Source organism: Gossypium hirsutum, chromosome D05 (assembly GCF_007990345.1).
Source record: "Gossypium hirsutum isolate 1008001.06 chromosome D05, Gossypium_hirsutum_v2.1, whole genome shotgun sequence".
Lineage (NCBI taxonomy): Eukaryota > Viridiplantae > Streptophyta > Magnoliopsida > Malvales > Malvaceae > Gossypium > Gossypium hirsutum.
Window position 1 is genome coordinate 2,107,691 of NC_053441.1, and position 17,901 is coordinate 2,125,591.

The window sequence follows — 17,901 nt, forward strand, 5'->3', positions numbered from 1 at the left end:
TAAGATGGAAGGAAACTTTTGATTCAAAGCATTAAGTATTAGCGGGACAAAATGCGCAATCAGATGGAATCTTTACAAGACTCATCAACTGTTATTAATTTCAAGGCCTTGAATAATAGACCGGGATAGTTTACCTGCCTTTTAACTTGTAAACTGCAGTTGCTTCTTCCGAATACCAAACTTCAGGACACTGTCCTCCCATAGCAAATGGATGAAATATACAGATTTTTCAACCATTTATCCTGAAAAACAGATGAGTGGGATAAATCAACTATTTAATTACATTCTTCGTGAGTTAACGTTTAAGAATCATTTTATTGTATAAAATAATACTACTAGCAGGCAATCTTCAGCCTTGCCAAAATCATGCAAAATTAGATTACCTTTACATGGGTACTAGGAAAAGCAGATGTACGCAAAGTTTCTTGCATTACATCTTGTGATTTTCTCTTGGACGCACTAAGTATGAATGCAGCTTGGTCCTCTGTAGCAGCTGCTGCGGTAATCCGATATCCTTTTTCCCATCTTCTATGAATCCCCTCACTTGGATAAAGGAAATCGAGTTCAACAACCTAGTCAGCAAGTGCAAAAAGATGTAAGTGATTGCTGCAGTATCATATAATTGAGTATTATTCAGCTGGAATTAGGCAACCTGAGTAGGATAGCCTGCATTACGGGACATGACAATGCCCCATTTGCTGCCTGCAGCGGTCATTGAGGTCACAGAGAAGCCTTCTTTCCACTTCTTATTAATCCATTTGAAAGGAAATACGTCACTAACTTTGTAGGACTGTTGCGTGTAGGGTGTACCTTTAGTAGCAGTAAGGAGAAAACAGCATTGAGCTTCACAACATCAATTTCCAGGTAAAGTTCATGAGAAGTGATCTACTAACAAGATAATCATGACAGGAGAATTTGTCTATTTTTCCTAATCAAAGAACTTAGCATGAGCTGAACTACAAGACTACAACAATCAGATATTATAGTCCCAAAGCCTTGACAGTTTGGTATAACTTTCCACACTATATATACAACAGCCCACCGTTTTAGATAATGTTTTTTTTTATCCAAATATTTATGTTCACCAAATAAAATAAGGCAAACATGAAATTACCCTTTGACATTACAACCAGTGCACTGCCATTGCAAGCACCAGCAACTGAAGTAATGTAGTAATTCTTCTCCCATTGTTCCATTATCCATTCCTGATCATATAATCAGTAAGAAGCCTGAGACTTCAGTAATAAGAATGATTGAAACTGAAAAGCTGAGAGCTGAGAACCAGTTAGTTCTACCTTATGCAAAAAGATAGGAGATAACTCATAAACCTGAGATGTGAAACCTGTCCCTGCATCCATAACAATGGCCCACAGATTCAATGATGAAGCTACACAGCTAATATACAAGCCATCTTCTTTTCCTTTCTCCACATGTTGCTGGAGTCTTGAATCTATAACATTGTAGTGATACCTGCAATTAGTATTGCAAGTATTGATAAAAAAGGATGAAGAATCTAATACCAAAAGTTGCAGGAGATACCAAATTCCAAAAAGAAACAGCAATGGTTGGCTTTTCATGACCACCTTACCTACTTATTCCTTCTTCATCTTTTTTTTTTTTTTTTAACTGGAGGTTAGATGGATGGGATTCAATTCTAAAGTCATTATGCCAAGAAATTTCACCAATTTTGATAGTGGGAAACTCTAGCATTAGTATCCTATTTTCACCTGCCCTTTATTAAAAGTGTCCAAGAGTTACATTTCCACCATTGCCCCATTCAGGTTATCAGTGAAGCATATGAAACAGCCAAAATACACATGCACTTGTAGACACAGTTAATAGATAATCTTACACAAGATGCAAGATCATTGGTTTGGAATAGAATTTTCACCTCTGTTTCATTGGATTTCTGGAACTATATACTGTGATCCACTGAGAAGCAGGAGAACCTAGCCGAAGTTTCTTCCTAAGCTGCTCACCATCTTCCAGCTCAAAAAGTGCTCTTCCCCTTTTTTGACCCAGCTGATGCATTGAGGTTCATCAACAAATACTAAAGTTAAAAAATCCAAACTTTTTTGGTTTAAAGAGAAGGTATTGGCACAAGTTAAAATCCCAATTCCCAGGTAACCACCTTAATAGCTCCATCAATTTGGATAGGACATATTGATGAATTGAAATCAATGCTATTACGGAAAAGAGAAATGAGCTTTGAGTAATTTGGTTCTTCATCAAATTTCATGTTGGTCACAATCTCAAGAAATTGTTGAAAAGGAGGAGGGCACAAGTAACAAAGCATCTCAGGAGAAGTTGCCATCTTCTTCTTACAAACAAGAAATCCTTTGTTCTCCCCCTGCAGCCCCATAATACATCAAAGCATAACACATTAATGACAAAGGACAGCAATTAGGCTACAAAGTTCTAATTGCAAATACAAACGGCTGAATAAACTTACAATGTAACCTTGCCAGGGAAGTTTTCCCCTAAGTAAAAATATTAGTGTATAAGCCAATGACTCAAGGTCATCCCTTCGACTGCCTGTCCTACCCAAATGAGCATGCACACTTGCATAACGTACAGTTCCCCTAAAACAGAAGGAATAATAAATAGATAAACAAATAGGGTCATACTCCTAACATAACAAAAGTCAGTTACCTAAACACATCAGGCTTTTGGTCATAATCTACATGACGTCCAGAAGCTACCTCCTTCCACCTCGAAGCTGAAAAGAACCAAAAATTATAGGCCACTCTACAAATGGTATGTTATAGAATAGGAAAGCACCTCCATCAAATTATAGGAAAGCAACTATACCCAAACCCAGATCAACTAAATACAACTTCTTCTCATTTGAGGTCCCAGGCTGACCAAGCAAAAAGTTCTCAGGCTTAACATCTCCATGTACAAAGCTGAAGTAGAGAAAAGAAATGTGGGCAAATTACAAGTAAAAAATGTGAGTAAAGAAAATGGAATGCAACAATTTCAAAGTACCCTTTGTGATGAAGCTGCTCTAAAATTGATATTGCCTCAACTGCTATACAAGCAACCATATCTTCTGTAAGCCTATATCAAGAGCAAAAACAACAAGATATAGTGGCATCAATGTGTTAGTTAAAAGAAAAACTAAAAGCATAAAATTTTAAGAAAACTGATAATAAAGTAAAAATGAAAAAGAACTTAAGAGAGTAATGGTCCCATACATCTGGTTGTTTGAGTTCCAAACATCCCATAAACTTGGACCAAGCATATCCATGACCTAGTCACAAGATTCACAGAAACATCAATAAAGACTCCATTTCTTGTTTTTTTCCCCTTTGTCCGAAATACAACAGTGGATTTGAAACTCTTTACTAAGAAACTCACGAGTATGTAGTAGTCCCCTAGTTGACCCTTGTAATGAACCGATGGAAGTCCATAGCAGCCATTAAGAGAGCTGAATGATAATTTTGAGAAAGTAAAATAAATTAGGTCACAGAATTTGAAGTTCAAATGACTGCAAGGGCCAAAGTCTGCATACCTGTATACTTGCCACTCATAAGGAGGACCAGAACTACATCCCTTACCATTTCGATGCTCAAATTTCAAAGCAACCTGCAAAATAAAGTAGGATAACGGCATTAGCAACAGATTTGACTTCCTGTGAATTTTGTTTGGGTTCACTGGAATAGCAAGTGAAAGAGAACCTCAAAGGCATCAGCACCAGTGCATCCTATGGCACTAGTGATCCTTCTTCCAACATAAACTTGTCCAAAACCACCTTTACCCAACTTTCTATCCAACATGTACACAGGAGAGTTACCAAATTGTACCTGCCAAAGGAGAAGCAGATTTCACATCAGTATAAATAACTTGAAAATTCAATTTGGAGATGATAAATATAAGTGAATTGGTCAGCGATTTCTTTTTCATGATAAGGGAAAGTAGGAACAGTTGAAGTGATTGCGTAGGCCTATCTGGTCATTTACCTCCAACAGTTTGACATCTGCACCCACTAACATGAGACTCTCATCCACTATTGTTCTAGTATAAGAAAAGTAAATTAATGGCCCCATAAGTCAGCTTACTATCAAAGAAAATTTGTACCCTTTCAGGAAGTGGACTAGTGCTTCCTTCTTCCTCAACAGCAACCAATCTTTCAGCAGTTTTCTCAACCGGGTGCTTCACTGGCAAGTTTATCCCAGTGCAACCCCTGCCACAAGCACCAGGGCCAACGAGCACCGCATTGTCATCTTGGTTCATTGCTCTGCGTCCTCTACCTCGACCTCGACCTCTATTAGCTGATTATAGATTCATATTATACAAGGAAACATCAGGTAATCTCAAATTGGATTGATTATAAACAAAGAGATTTGAAGACATGAAACCAAAAAGGTTATTACCACCACCACGTTGAGCAGTTGTAGCTAAGACAGCAGGGGTCTCCTGGTTGTCATTGATCCTCTTTGATCGTCGAATTCCCCCTTTCAAATCTGGCATCCTTTTCTAAGAAAAAAGAGAGAGTAAAAGCTCCTATCAACCATTTTGCATGATATTTTATTTTATCATCATACACAATCCCAGAAATTGGCAATTCATAACATATATACCTGTAAAATTCAATCAATTTCAATTTTATTGCAACCTAAAAAATTCTATTTCAACAATTATACATCAAAGCTCAAGTTATAAGTAACAATAGTTGAATCACATGCTTAAAACATCAAAATCGTAAGCATGAACCATAATCTAAGAAAAAATCAACTGCAATTTCAGATTCATCCAAAGTTGCAAAACCAACACTCTGATCATCATCAAAAAAGAGAACCCGGAAATCGCCATTGATCTTTTATATAGGGTGGAAACCCAATTACTAAATATTGAATCCAAATCAGTTCAAACACAAATATATCATCCACAACCAAAAGAACATACAGAAAATAGTTTAAAACTTTACCAATTTAAAGAAAAAGTTAAAAACTTTAACAAATTTCAGCATCAGCCGTAAACAAAAGCCTGATCACACCAACATGAATTTGATTACTTGTAAATCAAACGATCATCCAAAAAACCGATTCCAAAGAACAAAAAAGAACATGTACAATTTTCAAACAAAAAAAAAACATTAATAAAACCCAGAAAGCGATTCCCATAAAACAATGCACGAAATGAACAAAAACATTAAAACATACACAAACCGATTTGCCTCTTTTACTGGGTTTTTATTTGATCTCTTTTTTATTGCTTTTGTTACAACAAAGCTCAAAGATGATAAAACATTGGGAATATGATACATATATATATACCTTTTTATTCGAAGAAGAAGAAAATGAAACGACGCAAACCAATCATGTGCTTCAAAAAGTTAGGTTCTTGAAAGAACATGAAAAATATGAAGTGTTAATTGAGAAAAAATAATGCGATCGAAGGAAAAAACAATGTGTCATGGCTGTGGATGGCAGAGAGGAAGTTAGGAGCGAAATTGGGAATTTGGAAGATTTGAGCCCTAAATCTCAACACCTGACTTTGCTACGACTTGGCTACGTAGGATCCCATTAAGGAGTTACGTGGAATTATTATTATTTAAAATGGATTTTCATTTTTTATTTTAAATAATTAATATTTTTTGGGTCAATAATATTAAATATTGTTATGTCTTATACCAAAATTCATTTGGAAATGAGAATTTTTTTTTTTTTTTTAGTTTACTAGAACTTAGATAACACTTCTCGGTCACTTTTTCAAGTGCACGTTTGCTAAAATTTTATTTTATAAATTACTTTTTTATTTTTTATTTATTTCCATGATTTAAAATTATTAATTATTTTTATCTTTTTTATTTTATTTTATCAATTTTAAACTAACTTCAATCTACAAACCAATATGGATTTAGCTTATTAGCGAATTTTTGATTGAAAATTTTGTGATTCTAAATTTAAGTCTTCTTAGATATATTTTTTTTATTTTTTTATTTAAAAATTAATATATTTCAATTCTCAATCTAATCATTTTATTTTGATTTAAATATTAAAATATTTTAGTGATAAACCCAATCAAGTTTTTAAAATAGTTATTTAATTTTTTAACAAACTAATTATTTAGATAATTATACTCATTTTTGTATTTGCAACCTCTTAAAAATAGTCAACATACAATTTTTTTTATATTTTTTTATACGAATGGTATAATTTATATTATATAAAAGGTTTAGTTTTTTTTTAACCTTTAATCCTTATAATTTTTTATTTTTTTAATTTGGACAAACTACAATAAAGGTGATTTAATTATATTTTTCTTTTATCATTGGCGAGCCATCGAGTCTTCATAAGTCTAAACACGTTGTGAGTTAATAGTCATATAGGATCCACTTAGCAATGATAAAAAAATAAACTCGAATAATTAAGTGATTATTTCGTAACTTTTTATTGTTGACTGACAAAAAAAAAATAATCCATAATGAGTCACCACTACTATAATCTACCCTTTTAAATTTAATCCTCATGTATGTGTTTGATTGAAGCTTTTCGTCGGATATCAAATCACAAGAGCAATAACACAATTAAAAATAGTTTATCATGAAAAAACCAACACACAAAAAATTATTCATATTTAATTTTAAAAGTTAAAACCTATAAAAATTAATTTTTATCCTGTGAAATCGTTTTATTTACCTCATTAACGAGGTATTAGGTATTACATTATAAATGTTTTTGTTATATACTTTTGTAACTTATAATTATATCAAATAGTTTTGTAACAGCTCGATTTTGGGCCTAGTCGGAACAGTAGTTTCGGGATCACAAATCCGATAAGGAAAAATTTATTTTTCTTATATTTTTATGGTCTACGATTTCACGGAATGATTTTATGAAAATTTCGTTCAAAAATTTCGACATTTGGGCACTCAATTTAGTCAAAAGGACTAAATTGTAAAAAGTACAAAAGTTGAGTTCTACATGTTAGAGGTGTTCAATTGTTATGAAACTTTAAATTTGAGGTCCTTATATGGTAATTAGACCATTGGTTAAGTTGGTAGACAAAAATGGGCATGAGATAAAGTGAAATAGGAAAATTTTAAGTTAAGGGCAATTTGGTAATCTAGTAATTAAAATGAATTAAAAGGGAAAAAGATGGCAAATTATGCTCATCTTCTTCATTTGGACAAAATCAGCAAGGGGGGAAGCCATTGTTAGGGTTTTCAAGCTTCCAAGCTCCATAGTAAGTGATTCTAAGCCCCGTTTTTAATGTTCTTTACGTTTTTGGAGTCCTGGTAACTTGATTTTGCTTATTCTAGCAATAATTTCATCTAGGGTTTATATTTGGAAAAATATCCATATATGAAATGTGTTTATTTTGATGTTTTATGGTATAATATGAAGCTAGAAATTATGTTAAGCAACTTTTGCTAAGCGATTTTGAGTAAAAACGAGTAAAACGACATAATCGATAAAAATACTAAATGTTCATAAGTAAGTGTTAGAGTGGGAATTTGATGTTGCCATAGAAGGGAAAAATGTTCAGCATGTCATAATACATAAGAATAAGGGATGAAGTTTAATTTACAAGCTTTGGGGCAAAAGTGTAAATATGCAAAAGTTTAGGGGCAAAATTGTAATTTTGCTAAAGTTTGAGTCAAGGACGGTTTTAATAAATGTGAGTACTAAATAATTCAAATGTGTTATTATAGATCAAGAAAGAAGTGGAATCGACATTGATCGGAGAAAAGAAAAGATTAAAGATTAAATTGCTAAATTTTTATATTGTTGCATCAAAGTAAGTTACGTGTAAATAATAGTTATATTTTTATAAATTGTGAATTATATTTGATATGTGAATTAATATTCAATGTGGAAGGAAAATTATTCATGAATTATTCAAGTGTTAAAGTGTTGAAAATAAAGTGTTAAGTGTAAATTCCTGGTTGAACTTAGGAATAGAAGTGGATACAAGTGACATGTCACTAGAGATCAGTGTTACAGTGTTACAGTGTTACAGTGAGTCTCGGGTGCTGGGTGATCTAGCATGTGTTGCAGACACCTGACAGCTTGTGTGAGCAGGCCTGTGGACATTTCCAGTGTTATTGATCAGTGGTAGCTTCGGCTACATTTCAGTGGTAGCTTCGGCTACATATCAGTGTGGCACTTATGTGCTAATTCTCTACGTATCCGTATATATTCTGAGTGTTCAACGGGAAATTGACTAAGTGAAAATACATGAGATCATGTAACGATTAAGTGTAATTGAATAATGAATATATGTGTGGAATTGAATTGAATATTGACTTGAAAATGGAAAAGTGAATTTTGAATTGAATAGTGATTAAAAGTGAGAAAGTGAAATTATGAAAAAGTAGAATTAGCAGCAAAACAATGTTGGACAGTAATAATAGTGTGACTTTGAAAAATCACCAAAAATGATGGAAATTGAATTAGAGAGTGAATAAGATATGAAATGAAAGATTAAGGAGTCTATTTTTACATAAAAGAAACAGAGAAAGCAAAAGAGTTATACATTTTGAGATATTTGAATTTTAGTGAGGCAATGTCAGATTGATTTCGGAATCCCCTGTTCTGACTTTGGAAAATAATTAAAAATTGTAAAAAAATGATTATGAGTTATAATTTATATGCTTAGAATCTTTAATGAGTCTATTTTCAAAGGGAACAAATGTAAATATCATCCGAGTTCTGTACAATGAGATAATTCATTTTTAGTGAAGAGAGGTCAGAGATGTTGAGCAGTGAAAAAGGGGTGACTTTAAAGAATAAACTGTACTAATTGGCCAAGTCAAAAATTCTGAAAATTTTATGGTAAGAAGAAAAGTGAGTATAATTTCAAGGAAAATTAACGGATCTTAATTTGGAGCTTTGTAGCTTTGGATAAAAATGATTTAGTGACTCTGACTCAAATAGACAGCTTTGAATTTAAATATAAGTGAATAGTAAAATTATGTATAATGCTATTTAAGAATGTTTTATACATAAAGGATGTGGAATAGAGAGGAGGAGGAGGACAATAAAATGTATGAAATAATTGTGTATAATGGTCATATGCCCGATTATAATCGGTAAATGTTAAATCGAATGGTAAATACGTATTGGTACTGAAGGAACTATTGCGGTATTGAAAAGCAATTGATCAAATGTTTAAGAAATTTAGGCATGACATATATGTGTGTGTGTGTGTGTGTGTGTGTGTGTGTGTGATAATAATGATATATGGATGATTATATCATTGAGTTGCATTGATTAATTCGGTCTATGTGATGGAAATGTCAAGAACATTTGTCTTTGATATGTGATGATCATGGTTTAAGCTCATGTGGGAAAATAAAGTTTCATAGTATGAGAGTGTATGTAACACCCCTTACTCGAGACCGTTGCCGGATTCGAGCACGAGGCATTACTTAGCTTATCTTACTAATTCGGAGCATAAAAACTTGGTTTGAAAATTTATTTCGCTATTTACAGCAAGTATGTCCAATCGCGCAGCAGTTACTAAATTAATTATAACTTGAGCTACGCGACTCAAAATTTAATTCTGTAAATTTTCCCTGAAACTAGACTCATATATCTTCCTACCATAAAATTTTTAAAATTTTTGGTATAGCCAATTAGTACAGTTTATTAGTTAAAGTCTCCCCTATTTCACCACCTGACTGTTCTAACCTCTTGCAACTAAAAATAATTTTTCTCACTGTAGGATTTTCATATGAAGTTGTTACTTGTTTCTACAGAAAATAGACTCAATAAGGAATCTAGAAATATAAACTAGAACTCTTAACCATTTTTGTACAATTTTTAATGATTTTCTAAACTCAGAACAGGGGAGTCAAAAAATAGATCTGACCCTTTCTCATTAAAATACACATATCTCAAAATATAAAATTCATTTTGTTAAAACGTTATTTTTATATGAAAATAGACTCAACAAGATTTAATTCCATATATCATTCACCCTCTAATTCATTTTATACCATCCTAGGTGATTTTTCAAATTCACGTCACTATTGCTGCCTGAATTCTGTTTCTTTGCAAAATTTTACCCTTTCATGACTTCCATACATAATTTATCACCTAGACCTTTATAACAACAAACATCTTCATCCTTGGCCATTTAAACAACCATTCATCATCAAATACTTACGCATCATTCTATAGCAAAATCATAATTACAAACATACAAAATAACTAAATCCCTATACATGCCATAACTCAAACGTGTTTCATCATAAAATACCGAGCAGTTGTGGTTGATAGTGTGGACGATCTCCGACTTCTTTAGGATCCTGGAAGTAGCTTGGCAATACTAAAAGAGAAAGAGAAATAAAAGAAGTAAGCAAAAAGCTTAGTAAGTTTACTAGCAAATAAATAACAACATTTAACTCAAATGATTATACTCAAATGTCAAGGTCTCTAGTTTACTCTTTAATTAATCTTATTCTCATTCTCTTGCTTGTTTACTTAGTTAACTCGTGATCATATCTTACTCTTCCATTGTTGAAACGTTGAGTATCATTTGATAATATAATAAGTTCTTAACTCTTATAACTTACCTGAGCTTGTCATTTACGCTTTTAACTGAACTTTCATGTACTTGATTCGTTTACTAGCCCGTTGAACCACATTGAAATAATAAGGATACTCGGGTATCTTTTGATCATAACATGCCAAAGCCATGTCCCAGACATGGTCTTACATGAGATGTTCTCATATCGGTGCCCATGCCATGTCCCAGACATGGTCTTACGGGGGACCTCTCATCTCGGTGCCAACGCCATGTCCTAGACATGGTCTTACATGGGACCTCTCATCGTTGGCCATGTCCCAGATATGGTCTTACATGGGACCTCTCATCTTGGTGCCAATGCCATGTCCCAGACATGGTCTTACATGGGACCTCTTTACCCAAATGTCATGACATTCGTATCCAGTATCATCCTTATGTATCAACGGGACTATTTAATTTTAATTCTCTATCATTTCATGCTTGGATAATCATCAAACAAAATTCATGAAATAAATTCATAGTTGCTGGAAAATAGCAGCATTAATAATAATTATTGAAATATTGCATTTATTTACTGTAAACTTACCTCGGTACCAATATAGCCCAATTCACCAACTTAGTCTTCAACTTTATTCTTTCCTTTGTCTAACCTCGAGTTTCGTTCTTCTTGATCTAAAATAGAAAATTTAACTCATTTAATACTCACATTTATCAAAACAGCCCTCGACTCTAACTTTTTCAAAATTACAATTTTGCCCCTAAACTTTTGCATAATTACATTTTTGCCCCAAAGCTTGGAAATTAAACTTCATCCCTTATTCTTATGTTTTATGACATGCTGAACATTTTCCCCTTCTATGGCAACATCAAATTCCCACTCTAACATATACTTAAGAACATTAGGTATTTTTACCGATTATGTCGTTTTACTCGTTTTCACTTAAAATCGCTTAGCAAAAGTTGTTTAACATAATTTCTAGCTTCATATTCTATCATAAAACATCAAAATAAACACTTTTCACCTATGGGTATTTTTCCAAATATAAACCCTAGGTTAAATTATTGCTAGAATAAGCTAAATTAAGCTACCTGGATCTAAAAAACGTAAAGAACATTAAAAACGGGGCTTGGGATCACTTACTATGGAGCTTGGAAGGTTGGAAACCCTAACTATGGCTTCCCCCTTGCTAATTTCGTCCTAATGAAGAATATGATGATTTTTGCCATCTTTTTCCCTTTTAATTCTTTTTATTACTAGATTACCAAATTGCCCCTAACTTAAAAATTTTCTATTTCACTTATCTCATGTCCATTTTTGTCTACCAAGTTACCAATGGTCTAATTACCATATAAGGACCTCCAATTTAAATTTTCATAAAAATTGGACACCTCTAACATGTAGAACTCAACTTTTACACTTTTTACAATTTAGTCCTTTTGACTAAATTGAGTGCCCAAACGTCGAAATTTTCGAACGAAATTTTCACGAAATAATTTTGTGAAATCATAGACCATAAAAATATAAGAAAAATAAATTTTACTCATCGGATTTATGGTCCCGAAACCACTATTCCGACTAGGCCCAAAATCAGGATGTTACAGTGTAGTATTGAAATATATATATTGGATTGAGAAATTGATTTGAATTGTGAACATGAAAGATTGTGAATTGAATAAAATGGAAATGGAGCTTTGAATTACATGAGTAAGTATCGGGTCTTGTAGGCCCTATTTGTTATGAATATAATATTTTGAGGATATGTTGTAAAGAATTATAAAAGCATGTTAAAAATTTGAAGAGTTTAAATTTGAATGAAATTTTGTAACTCGGTTTAATACGTTTACATGTGTAAGTGTTCTAGTAATGCCTCATACCCTATTCCGGAGTTGAATACGGGTAAGGGGTGTTACAAGTTTTGTGGAGTTCCGAGTCTAACAAAGTAGAGGAGGTTGAGATGGGTGGTTTAACTCACTTAATGCTAGCTAGATCATATGATAAAAAATAAGATGGATGAACGCGAAAACGGATCGTAAAATTTGTCAAACTTGAGAATTTGACTTAAGGCTCTAGACGTTCGGAAAAAAAATTAGATTTTTGACACAACCTGAAACGCAATCAAATCCAAGTTAAATAAAATAATTAATAATTAAAATAGAATAATAAATCTATGATTAGAACAATAAGAAAGAAACTAAAAAAATAGATGAAAAGATAGAATGTGGTATGTAAAAGTCCTAAGCAGCATTAGAAACACGAATAATCCACAACCTCCTTTAAGCAGATCTAATTTCCCCTAAAAAAAACTTGGCAAGAAAAAGTTTGAAGATGATCCCCACAACCTGAAAATGTTGTTAAGACTCTTCTAAAAGAAATTCAAGAGAAATTCTTAAAAAATAAAAGAAAAGAAAACTCAAAGAGAATTTATAAAATCAAAAATGAAATTGAATAATAATGAATTGAATCAATTGTGTACAATGTCGCTTTTCTTACTCGTATCAAATAGAACATGCAGAGGCAAGCCTTCTTCATGTAAAACCTACTTGATTTAGAACGGGAGTGTAATACCCCCTAACCCTAAACCGTCGCCGAAACAGGGTTACGAGGCATTGCCAGACATCTTGGACAATTTACAAATAATTCTTAAATAAATAACAGACCATATATAAAAGAATCATAAATTCTTATAAATTTGTGCTAATTGGCTTCATTTTTTTAAAATTTCTACAATATTTCTGCTTATTTTTACATAAAATCCCCTGCAAACTTAAAACCAAAAACAACCCAATATCAATATTTCAATCAATAATTTTATACTCTAAAACGCTACTAAATCATGCTTAATAAATTGATTTACTACTTTATTTATCATTCAAAAGATTATAACCATTTACTTACAACCAAGATCATTTAGCATATATATTTATATATATATGACTCGTGTACAATCACCTAGTACATGCCACTTAAACAAAAGGAAGAAATACATCACCAAATTTTTTTTTATGGAGCCGGGATCTTTCTGGATGCTGAACTGAACCTTGAACTCTAACGACCTGCGCAAGGAAATAACCGTATGCTGAGTATTTCATACTCAGTGGTATTACCATAATTCAAATTATAATATTAATAAACATGTAATGTATAAAATCATACTTACAAATTTAAACTCAAATTTTATATTTCAACAATAACAATTCATCAATTAATATCATATATCCGCAATTTGGAACTTGGACACATTTCGAACCTCAGATTCATTTCTTAATCTCATATCACATTTCAATTCACCATTCAACTTTTCATTTCATTTCAATAGCTCGATTGATCAACTCATTCAGTTTATCATTTCATTATTTACCCTATTAACAAAACTCGGACTTTAGCGGATACACGGATCCAACCAAACACTCCAGTATGGCACCCAATGCTTCATCGGATAGTTTGAATCAATAGTTGACACCCAGTGTCTCATCGGTAAAGCCGAAGAAAGTTGGTACCCAGTACCTCATTGAATCTATCTGAAGAAACATAGTGACACCTAGTGTCTCATCGACTCGAGGTCGAAGTATCCTGAACTCTTCCAATCCTATGGCATGCCAACTATATCCGACTCAGCCCGACTAATTAATAGGGTATTCAAATCATTTTTCTATTTCAATTTCACTTTCGATCAAATCACAATTCAATTCAGATTCACTTCCCACTTTCTAATCAATATACAATTCAATATCAATACATATTTCAGATATTCACACATAATCATAATTTAATTCACTTTTATTCAATTCATATTTTTAATTCATTTTCCAATCAAATTCAAATCACTAATTATTTTTCAATCAATATATATTTCAAATACTCACGTATTTTCTTCATTCAATTCAATTTGATTCAATTCAAATCACTATTATCATTTCAATTGCTTACCTAATTTTACTTACCATGCTTTTTAATTAAAATATAACAATTAATAATAAATAGATTTGAATTATAGTAATACAAACCGTGATTTTCTCGAGTTTACTCCTCGATAATCTTCTCTTTTCCCTTCCGTGCCGATGCTTCTGGTTCTTTGCTAGCTACGAAAATAATAATAATTTACACTATTAATTACAGCGCTAGTTATGATAAATAATTAAATTTCTATTAAATTTCTTCCTTATTCTCAATTTGATCCTAACTAAGTTCACTTACTTTCCTAATTCAATTCATACTCTGTTTCTATTCAAATTTCATCCGAACTCAAATTTAACTATTAAAATTTCAGCATATTTTCCTAATTTCGAATTTATTTCAATTTAATCCCTAAAACTCAAAACTTATAGCTTAGTTTACAATTCAATCCTTTATTCAATTCCAATCAAAATTTCTATCAAATAAACCCTCAATTCCATCATTTATTCAACATAAACCCTACTAAAAAATCTATTAACTTTCAAAATTTAAATCCAAGAGTATTTCACTCTTGGATTCCAAAAACATCAAATTTATAAGAAAAATGACTTGATTAAACTTACCAATTAAAGTTTCAAACTTCAAATCCCTAGTTTTCTCTTTTATTTTTCTTTCCCTTTTTCTTTCGCTTTTTCTCCCCTGCTTCTCGTCTCAATTCTGTTTCAATTCTTTGTTTTTGTTTCTTTTTATATTTTATTCATTTTATTAACATAATACAATGATTATAATAAATATCTTTTTTAATAACAATATTTATTTTACATCTGGTCACACCTATATTTTTACATTTGTACCAATAATTTTATTACAATTGTCATTATTTAATTTGTTTATCAAATAAAAATCTCATAATTTAATTATTTAATTTAATAAATATTTTAACTTAATAATAATAATAATTAGTAAATATCTATTTTAATATCATTTACATTTATTACAATTGTACACATAAATATTATTGCATTTGTACCTTATCATCATCATACACTTGTCATGTCTTTAATTTATTTATTATATAAAAATATCATAATATAATTAATTCAATTAATAATTATAAAATATCTTCATACTTAAATTATAAGTAATTTAGGTGTTTAGTTTACAAATGTACAAATATAATTTTTACACATGTATATTTTATTACCATACAATTGTCTACTATTTACTTTATTTAATAATAATAATAATAATATAAAACCATAATAATGGTTAATAATTATAATAATTATATGTATAATATTTATGTATAACTTAAATAAAATCTTAGATTTTAATGCATATATGCCGCCTCATTTCATATAAATGGCTTAATTTCTATTTTAGCCCTTTTTACTTTCTTTTAATCTATAATTAGGCTTTCATTCTTTATTCAATTTGATCTTTTTTCCTAATTACTTTAAATTAGGCTAAATTTACCTAATTAATATCTAATTAAGCACTAACTAAACTCATAATTTAATTACTTCTAATCATTATTTATGACTCAAATTACTAAGACGGAAAGTCCGATATCATACTTTTCCGATGCCCGTGAATTTTGAGTCATTACAGGGAGAATCGTACGGTTTTATGAAACCATGCGTATATAGCTCAAATCCGTAGTCAATCCTATTTCCGATAGGAGCAGTTGACAATTGAATCCAACTTTTTCCATTATTTTAGTATCCGTAATAGTGCGAAAGGAAAGCCTAACTCCAAGTTGTTCAATAATAGTGGCGTTGTTGAGTTTCTCAATCCTTTAACTTAGGATTAGTTAATAAATAGTTTTAAACTAAACTTTCTTGTTGACATAAAACTCTTAAATAACTTAAAACTATTTAATAATTATTAAAAACTCGGAATAACTTAATAATTATTAAAAATTCAGAATAATAAAATAATGAAAGCTGATAAAACCCAAATCTAATATGATTTAAAATAAACTCCCGAAATCAAAATCAAGTGATTCAAAATGTGTTTCAAGAAGACATCTCAATCCAGATATGTCAGGATCTCATCCAAAAAATTGAGTAAGTCTACTGGTTAAAAATTGACAACTTCGGTAAATGAAATTTAATAAAAGCATCCCCTTTCTTATGTCAGTGCTATGGGCTTTTATAGCCTTAACTGCATTTATGAGCTACGTATTAACAATTGAACATCCTTTTAATCATTCTGAATGGAATAAAGTAGTTGAAATCAAAGATGACAATTAGCGAGTGAGGTCAACACAAGCACTAAGTTGACAAGTATTTTCAAGGTGATGTCTTTAATGATTAAGTGAAACCCTCATAAATGTTATTCCAAGGAGTGTTTTCAAGTAGTAAGAACAAGTTCCAATAAAAAATTATTATTTCGTAATTAATTGATTAATTATAATCAAAATACAATTGAAAGTCAACCCAATAATTTCAAAAAAAAAAAAGACTTTTATTGGCATTAGGGAAAAAATTGAAGCAATACTAATCTTCCTCCAAACCCCTAAAGAAGAAAACTAAAAACGTTTTGATCTATCGATTTGGCCATATGAATCTAAATATATTCCAAATTCCACAAGGAGCAAAAAGTTATGTAGTAAAATGATTATGTGATCTCAAATTCTCAACTGGATTTATTTGCTGCATAGATTTACAACACAGAGATAGGAGAGAAGAAAAATACAAAATTGCTGCAATTTCTCTCACTGGATATATGGAGAAAATACATAAAAAATCATTTAGCTCATATACCAATAAAAATAAAATATAAAAAAAGATCATCAATGGATGAGATAGGTAATCGCCAGAGCAAGTAAAAGGAGAATGTAAGCAATTCCTTGATCAATGGCAGAACCATCGTTGGACGGAAGTGGTGCAGGCGATGAACCCATGCTTTGACCGTAACTGAGCTGCGAAAGTGCCAAGAACAAGAACCCTATGGCTGAAACTACATGCAACTTCCTCATCTTCGAATCAAAATACTACGATTAATCAACGAGAAATTCTGTTTTTTTTTTTCACCGGAAAAATAAAAAAGAGCAGTCGAAGAGAAGAAGGATGTTTGTGAATGTGAATTTGCGAGAGGAATTTAATGGTATTTATATTGGGAGAGCGTTTATTGTGGGTTAGGTTTAGGTCTGCAATTTCCGGGAAAAGAAAATTGAAAGGTCTAGAAACTGATGCACGCGTCGTCGTAGATGCGAGAATTTTTTACTCAGTTGGCGGCTTACGTAAAACCATAAAAGATTGACCTACTAGGATTCTAAGGTAACTTCCCAGATTTATATACTAGTTTTTTTATTTTGATTTGATTTTCTCGTATATATTCATCGAGATAATTTTTTTTATTTAATTTTATCTTCTGTACTTATATTCTTCCATGATTTGAAATTTAGATTAGTGGGGTTGAATTCAAGGATTAAGTTTAATTATTTTCAAGTATTTGGATTAAATTTAAATTTTGAAATATTATTATTTACTTGAATACCAAAATGGATAATATAAGAT

General features: G+C 31.3%; 1 protein-coding gene across 5 annotated transcripts; it reads right to left on the reverse strand.

Annotated features, from left to right (window-relative positions):
- LOC107907223 (casein kinase 1-like protein HD16) lies at window positions 1–5,530 on the reverse strand. Of its 5 annotated transcripts, none has more exons than XM_016834493.2 (18): window positions 5,280–5,530; window positions 4,377–4,479; window positions 4,081–4,274; window positions 3,681–3,806; window positions 3,515–3,588; window positions 3,361–3,430; window positions 3,198–3,253; window positions 2,989–3,060; window positions 2,812–2,906; window positions 2,653–2,719; window positions 2,453–2,582; window positions 2,132–2,350; window positions 1,892–2,022; window positions 1,296–1,470; window positions 1,115–1,205; window positions 653–810; window positions 384–572; window positions 1–242 (listed from the first exon to the last, which is right to left on the reverse strand). In XM_016834493.2, exons 2-18 carry the CDS (start codon window positions 4,471–4,473, stop codon window positions 183–185), a joined length of 2,004 nt encoding a protein of 667 aa, XP_016689982.2. In that variant the 5' UTR covers window positions 4,474–4,479; window positions 5,280–5,530; the 3' UTR covers window positions 1–182. The 5 variants fall into 5 exon arrangements, with proteins under 5 accessions (XP_016689982.2, XP_016689984.2, XP_016689983.2 ...); XM_016834495.2 differs by having other exon boundaries at window positions 1,329–1,470; window positions 5,280–5,514; XM_016834494.2 differs by having other exon boundaries at window positions 4,377–4,474; window positions 5,280–5,512.
- Between the last annotated feature and the right edge of the window lie 12,371 nt (window positions 5,531–17,901).

What these genes read in the sequence shown, in the direction of transcription:
- LOC107907223 (XM_041093084.1), bottom strand. Translation starts at nt 5,269, where the DNA reads ATGTATCATATTCCCAATGTTTTATCATCTTTGAGCTTTGTTGTAACA. An exon ending in TTCCCTGGCAAGGTTACATT is followed by an intron (nt 2,351 to 2,452) that starts GTAAGTTTATTC and finishes ATGGGGCTGCAG; the next exon opens with GGGGAGAACAAAGGATTTCT. An exon ending in CTCCTATCTTTTTGCATAAG is followed by an intron (nt 1,206 to 1,295) that starts GTAGAACTAACT and finishes TTATATGATCAG; the next exon opens with GAATGGATAATGGAACAATG.